Raw genomic sequence first — 12,681 nt, 5'->3', positions numbered from 1 at the left:
GCCACAGCTTCATAGGCATGTGATTGTCCTTCAGGCTTTTGACCTCCTGTGCTTTCTTCATTAATTGTTTTCCATCAGTAATGCTTGATGTTGTACCCAATGCTGGAAACAATGTTGTTTATGAAAGCCAAGGACTGCAGTGTTTCCTACTGAGCAATTGGGTGAAACCTCAAGAGGACATCAGCTCCCCACAGAGGGTATTCATGGGGTTAAGGCCAGTCTGGCTATTTGTCTAATAATCGCTGTCAGGGTTATCTACAACTGGCAGCTCATCCTCATTTACCAGAGTGACAGTGACTTTCATACTTGACTTAGATGGTCCACAACTGTGGGTAAAGGCCATCCTGTCCTCAATCTCTACCTCTCTTCCTTTTCCTTCTTTCCTTCCTTTCTTCTTCTCCCATCCTTCCCTCATTCCTTTCTTTCTTCCTTTCTTTTTTCTTTTCTTTCTCTCTTCTCCCTTCCTTCCTCCCCCCTCTTTCTTTTCTTTTCTTCTCCTCTTCTCTCCTCTCCCCTCCCCTCCTCTTCTGTCCTTTTCTTTCTTTCTTTCTTTCTTTCTTTCTTTCTTTTTTCTTTCTTCTCTCTCTCTCCCTCCCTCCTTTCTTTCCTTTATTCCCTTCCTTCTTTCTTCCTCATTCCCTCCCTCCTTTCCATTCTTCTTTCCTCTCTCTTCCTTCCTCCCTTCTTTCCTTCCTTCTTTTAAGAACATTTAATTTCTTATTTATTTACATATTTATTCATCATTTCACTCTTTCCTTTAATAAATGTCTGCCAAGTACTACTCAGGGCTCTGGGAATAGAGATCCAAGCCTATCAGCAAGATGTGAGGTCTAGCTAGCATACCACAAAAAAACAATATAAAAATGAGCAAATAGGGCACATGGCATCAGATAGTGGTAGGTGCTATGAAGAAAAATAAAGCATAGTAGAGACTTGAGGGATGGAAGATTCCTTTTTAAATGAGATGCTTGATGATGCCTACTGCCCTCTTTCCTCTTTTTGGTCCTTTACAAATAGCAGTCTATTCTACCCTCCCCTTCCAGCCATTGCCCTACCACACCTGTTCCGCTAAGATATTTATTTTGTAATTTATTCTGTTAATATGTATTTTATTTATGTGTACATTTATAATAGCAGTGTTATATTTATAAGATACCTTACTTCTCACTGAGGTGCACTGGGAAGAGCAGAGCCTAAAGCATGACCCTTCGCAGGGACATTTAATGCCGTAGAAATGTGGAGAGCAGAAATCTTTCAAGAGTCAAAGGTCACCACCAAAGACCTTCCTCAGTGACCTGAGATTCCTTTTTTTGTTTGTTTGTTTGTTTTAAAGATTTTATTTATTCGACAGACAGGGATCACAAGTAGGCAGAGAGAGAGGAAGGGAAGCGGGCTCCCCACTGAGCAGGGAGCCCGATGCGGGCTCGATCCCAGGACCCTGACATCATGACCTGGGGCGAAGGCAGAGGCCCAACCCACTGAACCACCCAGGTGCCCCTGAGATTCTTTTCTTAATGAGCAGCAGAGTGTAGTTTTGTTCATTGATCTCCTTCCTGATCACCCCATCTCCTGGCCACACAGCAGCTTCAATAAAGACTCAGGGCTTTTTCTTAAAAACAAAACAAAACAGAACACTCCACAGGTTCTCTGAAAGCTCCCATGGCAGATCACCACTCAGCAGCCAGCCCACCTTCCCACCCAAGGGCCCTGTCCTCCACTAGGGACTCCTCCATTCCCTCCCCACAGAAGTGTCCAGCTCTAGGCCACTGTCACTTTTGATATTAACTCTTCTGTATTAGTGTTCTTTTGCGGTAATAACTGACTATAATCTTAGCAGTTTAAAACAACCCTAATTTACCTTTTTGCATTTTGTGCATCAGTAAGTGGGCTTAGCTGAGTTCCCTCCCTTTTTGATATCTCACAAGCCCCAAATCAAGATGTGGGTGTCATGGGAAGAACCTCATCCAAGCTCAGTTTGTTGGAAACATTAGAGGCAACTGTGGGGGCTTTGCCACAGGCCCCATCCAGGTCAAAGCCAACTACCTCCCTCTCACACCTGGGTTCTGCCTTCTCCTTAGGCTAGCAGCAGAAGAAAACTGTGATTTCAAAGAGCACCCCTCCCCACCCAGGATGGGATTAAGTCCCCACATCATCTCCATTTTAATTAGCTCAAAATCAACTCTTTAGCAATCCTAATTTCACCTGCAAAATTGCTTCTGTTATGTAACCCAGCACAATCATGGACAGACAGGGCATCTCATCCTACATTCAGTCCCTGGGATTAGACTGGGAAATCTTGGGGAACATTTTACAGTTCTGCCTACCATTGCCTCTTTTCAACTTATTTCTGATTTCATTCTTCTAAAATGGAAATTTTAGTTTTATTGTATTACTAAAACATAACATGTTTTGCTGTAAGAAATGTTCAAATGGAATACTATGGAATAGTAAATGGAATACTATGCAGCCATCAAAAGAAATGAAATCTTGCCATTTGCGACGACGTGGTTGGAACTAGAGGGTATCATGCTTAGCGAAATAAGTCAATTGGAGAAAGACAACTATCATATGGTCTCCCTGATATGAGGGAGAGGAGATGCAACATGGGGGGCTAAGGGAGTAGGAGAAGAGTAAATGAAACAAGATGGGTTTGGGAGGGAGACAAACCATAAGTGACTCTTAATCTCACAAAAGAAACTGAGGGTTGAGGGGGGGGGGGGGGGGGGGGGGGGGGGGGTTATGGACATTGGGGAGGGTATGTGCTATGGTGAGTGCTGTGAAGTATGTAAACCTGGCGATTCACAGACCTGTACCCCTGGGGATAAAAATATATGTTTATAAAAAATAAAATTAAAAATAAAAAAAAAAAAGAAGAAATGTTCAAATGGAACACAGAAGGATATAAAAAGGTTAAAATCTGTAATCTCACCTTTTAGGGAAACAACCTCTAGGGGTTCTGCTGTGCTTTGGAGGCAAGGTAGCTCTGTTCCTCTCATCTTTTTGTTGTTGTTGTTGTTGTTGTTGTTGTTGAGGCTGGTAACATTCAGTCCCTGGGATTAGGGACTTTTGTATTAGGGTGTCTGGGTGGCTCAGTGGGTTAAAGCCTCTGCCTTTGGCTCAGGTCATGATCCCAGGGTCTTGGGATCAAGCCCTGCATTGGGCTCTCTGCTCAGCAGGGATCCTGCTTTCCCCCTCCCCTCTCTCTGCCTGCCTCTCTGCCTACTTGTGATCTGTCTGTCAAATAAATAAATAAAATCTTTAAAAAAATTCTTTTATATTGCACGAGGCAGAGGTTTGTTGTTGATTGCTGGTGTACTAGTTGATACCCTGGATCTACAAGGTGGTACAGTGGGCATATTTGAAATATGCTACTTCATTACAGCCAGAAAATATTTTACTGGCAACATTATGCTACATTTTTAATGAACACGTTTCTGCATTGCAGTAATATGCATAAAATATTTATATAGTAATCAACTCTCTACAAATCTGATTTACTAGTCAGAATGATGTACTATAATTTTGAGGGTTAGGAAACAAAGGAGATTTAGTGGGCAAGTGATTATGGTCTTCAAATAGTTTAAGAAGCACACACAAAAAAGAGAATAAATTATTTTGTATGGATCTAGTAAGTAAATCTAGGACTGAAGGATAGAAGTTACAAGAAGAGGGTACCTGGGTGGCTCAGTTGATTCATCGTCTGACTCTTGATTTTGGCTCAGGTCATGATCTTATTGTCGTGAGGTTGAGCCCTGCATTGGGCTCTGTGCTGAGTGTGGAGCCTGCTTAAAGATTCTCTCTCCTAGTCCCTCTGCCTCTCCACTCACCTGGCTCCACACACAGGCTAAATAAATAAATAAGTAAATATTAAAATATTAAAGTAGTTGCAAGAAGGTGCATTTCAGTAAATAATGAGACTTTTTATTAAAAATAAAATAGAGGGGCACCTGGGTGACTCAGTGGGTTAAAGCCTCTGCCTTCGGCTCAGGTCATGATCCCAGGGTCCTGGGATTGAGCCCCACATCGGGCTCTCTGCTCAGCGGGGAGCCAGCCCACCGCCCCCCCCCGCCCCTCTGCCTGTCATCTCTGTCTGTCAAATAAATAAATAAAATCTTTAAAAAAATAAAATAGAAAAGGAACAGATTTCTAGGAAAACAGGCATTTTTTTTTTTTTTCCCAGATGAGGCATCCAGACAGAGAAGTCTAAATTCTACTAGGAGTGCCATATATAGCAGGTTTCTGCTTACTTCATCTGAAAGGGACCAGATAATAAACTTTTTCTGCTTTGTAGGCCATACTGTCACAACTACTTAACTCTGTAGTTATAGATTGAAAGCAAGGATAGATAATTATATGAATGAATGGGCGTGGCTGTGTTCTAATAAAACTTTATTTATAAAAACAGTCACCAGGCCAGTTTTGGTCTGTGAACTGTGGTTTGTCAACTCCTGCTATATATCATTTCCTAAACTGGGTGTGAGAAGGACCTAATCATCCTCCAGTTCCCTTCCATATTCAAAACTTTGGTGTTACATGCTTCTTTGATGAGGGTATGAAAAAACATAGATATCATTCATCAAAAGATCCTGCCAGAAGAGCTACCCATATCCATCCTTTATTCAGTTGTCATCCAGATAATTGCAATGGGAAAAGTTAAATAAGATTTAAGCTGCATGACTCCAAATAATGGGAAAAATTATGAACATTTAAAAAAATAGAAATCTAAGGTGCCTGGGTGGCTCAGTTAGTTAAGCAACTCCCTTTGGCTCAGGTCATGATCCTGGAGTCCCCAGATGGAGCCCCACATTGGGCTCCCAGCTCCATGGAGAATATGCTTCTCCCTCTTACCTTCTCCCCTCTCATGCTCTCTCACTCTTTCTCTCTCTCAAATAAATAAATAAATAAATAAATAAATAAATAAAATCAGTTAAAAAAGGAATAAAAAAATAAAAATAGAAATCCAGGCATGCATTGTGGGGCCCTAACACGAAATAGTTAATATATTAAATAGCTGAACACAGGAATGGGACGTTCACAGAATATGTTGACAGGACAAAAAGTTGAAACTGTTGGCAGAAAATCAAAGTCAATATCAGAGCCAAGCAAATAACGGCCTGCAGTGCCCCGTTAGGAAAGCTTGAGGACCGTCCATTTTTAAGTGGCGAGAGACACCCTCACCTTCAGAGCCATAGAAGAATTGTGCTCTCAGGTAGAGAATTTCTTTTATTCTGATTGCTTCCCAATAGGTTTTTTTTTTTTTTTAATTAAGCATAATTCTACTTTGAAAAGAAGCTATCAGTATGTATTCTAATTTCTGGTGTATTTAAGAATATAGGAGAAACTGACATTCTTACATATGAAATCTTTTAGTGTAAGATATTTTAACATCAAAGAGGATATCGACTGCTTAAAAATTTTTCAATGAGCTTTAGTATTTTGAGAGATTTTCTTAGGGATTCTGGACTGATATGCTGGCCATTATTTACAATCATTTTCTTTTTGCTCAAATCAAGAGGTTTCACAACTGTTTAATTTCCCTCTACCAATTACCTTTCCATAATTATCAATATCGGCGACAAGTGAGCTATGAACGCAGTAGTAGTCTAGAGATCTCAGTTTGAATCTTGTGCCAAGTACCTGGCATAAAATATACAGAGAGCACTTGCTCCCTGTACTGGTAATTATGTGCTTAGACTTGCAATGCGGACATTTATAAGAAGATCTCTATTACCTTAAATGAAGGTTCATGTTAAATATGATCTGTCACCAGCAGGGTCATGCATGTGTTGCTTTCTCTTTTAGGATGATTTCACCCACTCAAGCAGCTTATCTCACTTGCTTCTTTGCTACTGTTTCCTGTGGTGAGTGAATTGTCTCTAAAATCTCAAATTGTGTGTGGGAGAGGAATAGTTAACCAGATATGCCAGACCTGGAGAAAACTATTGAACAGACAGCTTTGGGAAGGAGGCAGACCCAAGAGGTCAGGACACATATCCTTTTAATATCCAGAGGCAACTGCCACTTCTCAGAGGTATTGCCCTTGATGTACGGGAGTGGGAGCCCGGAAGTGAGAATGTCTTTGTGCCTGTGTTAGCAGAAACTGCTGTTGGCAAACGACTCTCTACAAAGCAGATCTCAAACACTCAGCCCTCTATTTTTAGTATCAATATATTTTAAAAATCAACTTTATCTTAATATTTACTGTGTAGGCATTTTGTAATATCTGGATCCAAAACCCAAGTGTTGTAATAGGTACGGGGTGCATATTTTTACTCTTTTGGCCACAGGGGAACTGCTTCAGAAACAAAAGTATTTGGTTTAAATTTAAATTAGTAAATCATCCCTTTGACTAATTCTGGTTTGAACACCAAGTTTTGAACGTATTTATCATCCCTTTGACTAATTCTGGTTTGAACACCAAGTTTTGAATATATTTCTCTCTCTAGCCATTCTGTTAAATTTTCAGGGAATAAAGACGATTTTGGACACAGTTCTTTATTAATCGTTATAGAATGGCATTTTTTCTGTGCCATCGTTATGGATAGATTTTGAGTCTGTGTTGACTTAAGATGGACACTGTAGTGATTATTTACCTACCTCTCAGATGTATGGCGAAGATAAACACCTCTTATGTAAAGGTTACATTTATAAAGAGATATAATTTTTTTCAGGAGGAAGCTCTTTTTCCCCTCCTAAACCAACACCCCTCCATGTCTAATTGTTTTTTTAAGCCATGATCATTAAATCCATTGAATGCTGAGGGGTAGAAACCAGAGATGCTATGGACCATGGCCATTTCAGTTTTATCTTTTAGGCAAAAAAAAAAAAAAAAAATTATGATCATGCTAGGAAAATTAGAGGTGCAGGTAAGCAGAAAATGAGAAATTGCCTATTATCTGTAGTCCTATAATACAGAAATGACTACTGTTAAAATATTTTTTTAGTCTTTCAGATATTTTTCTATATGTCTATTTACACATCTAACAAAGATGTTATTAATTATAGATACTTTGTTTATAATCTATGTTACCCATTTATAGCTATCTTTTTATATATGTCATATTTTTTGGAACTTAGTAATCTTCCCTAGCGATGGTATTTTTGTATGCACATTCTTTTTTTTTTTTTTTTAAGATTTTTATTTATTTATTTGACAGAGAGAGATCACAAGTAGGCAGAGAGGCAGGCAGAGAGAAAGGGGGAAGCAGGTTCCCTGTTGTGCAGAGAGCCCAATGCGGGGCTCGATCCCAGGACCCCGAGATCACGCCCTGAGCCGAAGGCAGAGGCTTAACCCACTGAGCCACCCAGGTGCCCCCATGTGCACATTCTTATACACATATTCAGTTATTTCTGTAGAATAAAATTTTGGAAATAAAAATGTTAGATAGAAAGGTGTGAATAGTTTGGAAGGTTCTGTGATGTACATCATGAAATTATCTTTCAGAAAGGTGATTCTCCAATTAACTCTCTCCACCAGCTGCTAAGAGTGATCATTATTCCACTTGGGCCAACTCTAGTAGTTTTCTATATGGCTTGACATATATTCACCTTTCTAGAAACTGTATCCTACTGTTTCTGGGAAACTGCTGCCTCCAAGTTTGGGTCTATGTGGCTGTGACCTAAGCTGACCTGAATTAGTAAACAGGGGCACACATCCTGCTGGCTACAGTGACCCAATCAGAGCCAAAGGGTTGCAATAAGACCTTTGCTTACACTTCTGGAAATAAGACTCTCCTTCTTATTATTATTTCTAATTGACTTGAACTATTGGAGAGTGCAAAGCCCCGAGCTTCTGGCATCTTGCCTCTATGTGGAACTTGAGAGCAACAGCAACACCGTGAACAGAACAAAGGGATGAAGACAAATTGAATCTTGATGGGATCAGTCAAGTACTCTGTCCAGTGATTCCTGAAGCCCAATCTGCCATGGACTCTGGCTTCTGAACCAATACATTTCATTCATACTAAGTCACGTTGAACTAGATTTTATTTTTATTTATTTATTTATTTTTTTAAATTATTTGCAGCCAATCTACACTGGTTACTTAGATAATTAAAAATTGTTGCTAATCTGGTGAGTAAAATGGCATCAACTGTTTTGACTTGCCTGCATTTATGATAGTTTCCATTTTTGTATACTTACTATTTGCTTGTGTTTCTTTTGTAAATTACCTTTTCATGTCCTTTGCCCAATTAAAAAAAAATGTAGTGGTTTTCTTCTTATTATTGATCATGTAGATTTTTTTTTTTAAACAAGACCAAATAACCTGCCCAAAGTCCATGGACACAGGAGGCAGCATGATATTATTTTATGTTGTGGATAACTTTTATAACAGTGCTTTAAAACACTCTGAAATACAATACCAACAAGCCTATCATCAATATCGTCATCACCATTATCATCCTTATTACCAGCTTATGAGGATAAGCAGAACACCTGTTAGAGCTTTCCTTCCAGCTTGCTCCAAAGTTGGTGTGTTTCTGGTTGCCCCTTTCCACCCATCAAGTTGCATGGCTGTTCACAAGGCTTAGCTGCAGAATGGGAACTCCCAGGCTAGCACAGGGTATTGTTTGTACTCATGTTTGTGGGGATGGGAGAAAGATGGCTGCCTGGTAACTAGGAATCAGCCAAATTCACCAACTGTTTAAAACACAGGTCACTTTGCAGTTAGTATTGTCACTGAACTAGCTACTCAGTGTTTTGTGTGTATATGAAATCCAGGCATATACACCCGGCAACTTCTAGGGAATCTCTGCTTTTTTCAAAATATGAAACTTACCCAAGGGTTAGTCATCTTAGCCACACCTCTAAGAGGGAGAAAAGCAATCTTCTTGGGTTAGGTCATCCTAGCAGAGCTCAGGATTAGACACCCCAGAGGGGTAGGATAGTGCAAAGGAAATTTTAATCTTCAGTGCTTAATGAAACACATGTGTCCATTCCCTGAAGGGCAATACAAAAATAGATGTTCTAGGGGATGGACAGAGTTGCCATTGAGATATCCCGTGGTTAACAGACAGTTGACAGAAAAATGTGCTGCTTGAGTTGGAAAAGCTTATTAAGCTGACTTTAAAGTGGGTCTTTCAAGGTAAACTCAAATTCATGTATTAAAGTTTACTTTTAATATATGGAACAGTAGAACAGTAAAGGTAGCACTTAATATTCTAATAATATGTGGGATGCAGGGTACTTTAGAACTGTGAACAATTCTAAACAGCAAATAGTCCAGAATGGATTTTCAATTTAGCATATGCACACATTTGTGTTTGCTTATAGAAACCGAGCAAATAAATGTACTGATCCCAGTAAGTACCCAATAACTCTTGGTTTGTTTAAATTAAACTGAGATGAGGAACAACATTCAACATTGCACGCTAGAAAAGGGAACAGGACTGGGAGTGAAAAGAGCTAGGTTTCTCTCCTAGGACATTCATTAGCCACGTGGGTCTTGCACAAGTCTGTACTGCCCTAAGGCTCAGTTACTCAACTTCTTTCTGTAAAAGCACAACACAACAAAACACAATAGTCAGAGGCTTATAATGAGTCTGTCTCTAACTCCCCTTACAGAGATATTTATTATGGAAAGGTTTTGAGAAATAGATTCTACATTGGTTTTTTTTTTTAAATTTTTTTTGTGACTATAGTTGACACATAATGTTAAAGTAGTTGCAGGTATACAACATAGTGATTTAGCCTCTCTGTACATTCTGCTATTCTCACCACAAGTGTAGCTACTATCTGTCATCATACAACACTATTGATAGTATCATTGACTATATTCCCTATGCTGTGCCTTTTATGCCCATGACTTATTTATTCCATAACTAGAAGCCCGTTATATTTTATTTTATTTTATTATTTTATTTTTTTAGTAGGCTTCACATCTAACAGGGAGCCCAGTGGGGGACTTGAACTCGTGACCCTGAGCTGAGATCAAGAGTTGGATGCTTAACCAACTAAGCTACCCAGGGACCCTGCCTGTTTTTTTTTTTAAGTAACAACATTCTCATAGCACATTAGGCCATAGGGAGAAACCAAGCTAGAATTGTATTTTCTTAGGGATAATTTATATGCAAATTATTCTCTGATTTCATACAAATCAACCAAGTTTTTTATGTAGAAGTACCCATAGACTGACTTTAAATAACATTATATCTTGTTCAAATAGTCACCTTAATATGTTTCATACTTCCTCTGTAATTAAAGTCCTGTTGTAAAGCTCTTTCAGTATTTAGTGGAGGAAGTAAGAAGGCTCAGAACACAGACATATTTCTATCAAAATAATTATTTGCATTCATTGCAAATTAATGCCTTTTTTTCAATGATTGTACCTTAGGATGCCTGACTCAACTATATACAAACACCTTCTTCAGAGGTGGGGACCTCACGGCCTTGTACACCCCAAACGCTCAACACTGTCGGATGATATGCACGTTTCATCCTAGGTGTTTGCTCTTCAGCTTTCTTCCTGAAGGTTCCACTAATGACACAGACAAAAGGTAAACGCTGATATGTCATTACTGAAGAAGCCAGTCATTTTTCAAAATAGAACCAGTTGTGTGCAAAAAGGTGTAGATATTGTAGGGTTATGTTTCTTAAATGGGATCCAAGGGCCAGTTTCACTGGAATCATCTGGAGTGGTTCTTATATTAGCAGATTCTTAGGCCATAGCCTCAGACCCAAATGGTTCAGCCCACTGAACCCCAGTGTCTTGGGCCTGGCAATGTGCATATCAAACAGTTGCTGTATTGACCTAGAGTCATAGACACTAGTTAGGGTTTATCCAAGGCCTCAGGGAGAAAGCTTGAAAATCATTGGGTTAAGTGATTGTCTCTAGAAAGGGTCTAGAAATAGGTGAATATTTCTCCTGAGCAAGGAAACATACTGTGTAAGTCAGGATTATATTTGTGGATAGCACAGGCCTAAGAAAATATAATGGAAGGCAAATATTTTATTGAGAATATTACTGAGTAAGATCCAGAGCTTGTGACCTCAGGAAAGATCTGTTTGGAATGGGCCTGTAGGGGGCATCTGTGATGTAGAGTGTGTGTGTGTGTGTGTGTGTGTGTGTGTCATGTGCATGAGTGTGCACATGCAAATATATTATTAACTGGCATTTTGGAAAAGTAAGAGCCCTGAAAAAATAGTCATTAAAGATCTTATTAGGTCATAAAGTTGACTGAGTGTGGCCGTGGTTTCATCATAATTTTCTTTCACTTTGATCAATATCCAGAATGAGCGTTTCTTTTTTTTTTTTTTTAAAGATTTTATTTATTTATTTCACAGAGAGAGATCACAAGTAGGCAGAGAGGCAGAGAGAGAGATAGAGGAGGAAGCAGGCTCTCCGCTGAGCAGAGAGCCCGATGCGGGACTCGATCCCAGGACCCTGAGATCATGACCTGAGCCGAAGGCAGAGGCTTAACCCACTGAGCCACCCAGGTGCCCCCAGAATGAGCGTTTCTTCATTGTTCCTATTTCCATATCCATAAGTCTATTCTTTTATCTTAGTTCCATTTGAATTTGAAAACTAGGAATTATATCATCACCCCCTGATTCTACATGTTAAACTTGTACAGAAAACCCAGACTGTGGGTGAGAGGCATCAACTTTGTTGAGTTAGGTTCTAGAATCCTTATGAAAGAACACCGTTAGGATTAACAGCAGAGATAGAATGAAGTCTACCATTAGTGGGAACCAGAAGGAGTTAATAAGAAAGCTGAACACTATAGATAGATCCAACTCTCATGACTGATTTAATTTCTTAAATAAAAACAATGACCAGGTGAGAACATAATTCCCCAAATTGTAGGAACACAGGAAAAATCATTACCTCTTTAATATGATCAACTTTCTGTACTTAAAAGTGTTTTTTTAAAAAAGAAAAAGAATGCTGAAGTTAGGTATTACAAAGACTGTTAGATTTTATGGACTTTCCTCTAAGAGTGTTCTTTCCAGCAAGTGTCAGGGAGGCTCTATTATTTTCCTTATTCCTGGACATATTTATTAGTTTCCAAAAAATGTCAGACATCTCCTCAGTGTGTGTTTATTATTCTACTTTTAACTGAAAGTACTTTTAAAAAACAGATTTGGTTGCTTCTTGAAAGACAGTGCTACAGGAACCCTGCCAAGAGTATCACGGACAAATGCAATTTCCGGACATTCCTTAAAGCAATGTGGTCATCAAATAAGTGGTAAGCTGTTGATTTCTAACTAAATCTGAGTGAATAATGGGTTTACCTTAAAATGCCTTCTGCCCAGACTCTGTACTGCCTTGGACTTTTGAAGGGAGCACTCAGAAAGATAACGGGGGGGGGGGCGCTATTAACTGGTTGTATCCTCCCTCTCCTGTTATCAGTTCCATGCTCAAGGGCCCTATTACTTATGAGGTTAGCACTACAGGGTGTGATTTGCCGAAAGTGAATACACGTTCAAATGGTAGCTGCCCCCTTTCCCCGTCCCTGACTTTAAGAATCTTAAAGAGAACACCGAGGGTGGTCTCTCTCCCTGTTTTACTTGAGATAATTTGCACACCTTAACCAGGTGTGATTTTGTCCTTCATCAAGGGCACATTTGGGAATGACTGAAGACATTTTTGGTTGTCACGGTTTAGGGGGTTGCGACTGACATCTGGTGGATAGAGGTCAGAGATGCTGCTAATCATTCCACAAGGCCCAGGGACGCGCC

At 39.5% G+C, this 12,681-nt stretch overlaps 1 protein-coding gene across 1 annotated transcript in view; it reads left to right on the top strand.

Annotated features, from left to right (window-relative positions):
- Positions 1–5,129: 5,129 nt before the first annotated feature.
- LOC111144530 (kallikrein B1) overlaps positions 5,130–12,681 on the top strand; it is a 23,963-nt gene continuing 16,411 nt past the window's right edge. The window contains exons 1-4 of the mRNA XM_022498850.1: positions 5,130–5,209; positions 5,803–5,861; positions 10,334–10,496; positions 12,082–12,188. Of these exons, the coding sequence (XP_022354558.1) occupies positions 5,804–5,861; positions 10,334–10,496; positions 12,082–12,188 (328 nt within the window). The 5' untranslated portion in view covers positions 5,130–5,209; position 5,803. The remainder of the gene's footprint in view (positions 5,210–5,802; positions 5,862–10,333; positions 10,497–12,081; positions 12,189–12,681) is intronic.

This window comes from Enhydra lutris, unplaced genomic scaffold, assembly GCF_002288905.1.
Source record: "Enhydra lutris kenyoni isolate GAN:26980312 unplaced genomic scaffold, ASM228890v2 scaffoldscaffold11, whole genome shotgun sequence".
Lineage (NCBI taxonomy): Eukaryota > Metazoa > Chordata > Mammalia > Carnivora > Mustelidae > Enhydra > Enhydra lutris.
Note: the sequence above shows the minus strand (reverse complement) of the source record. Positions and strands in the feature narration are given on the sequence as shown.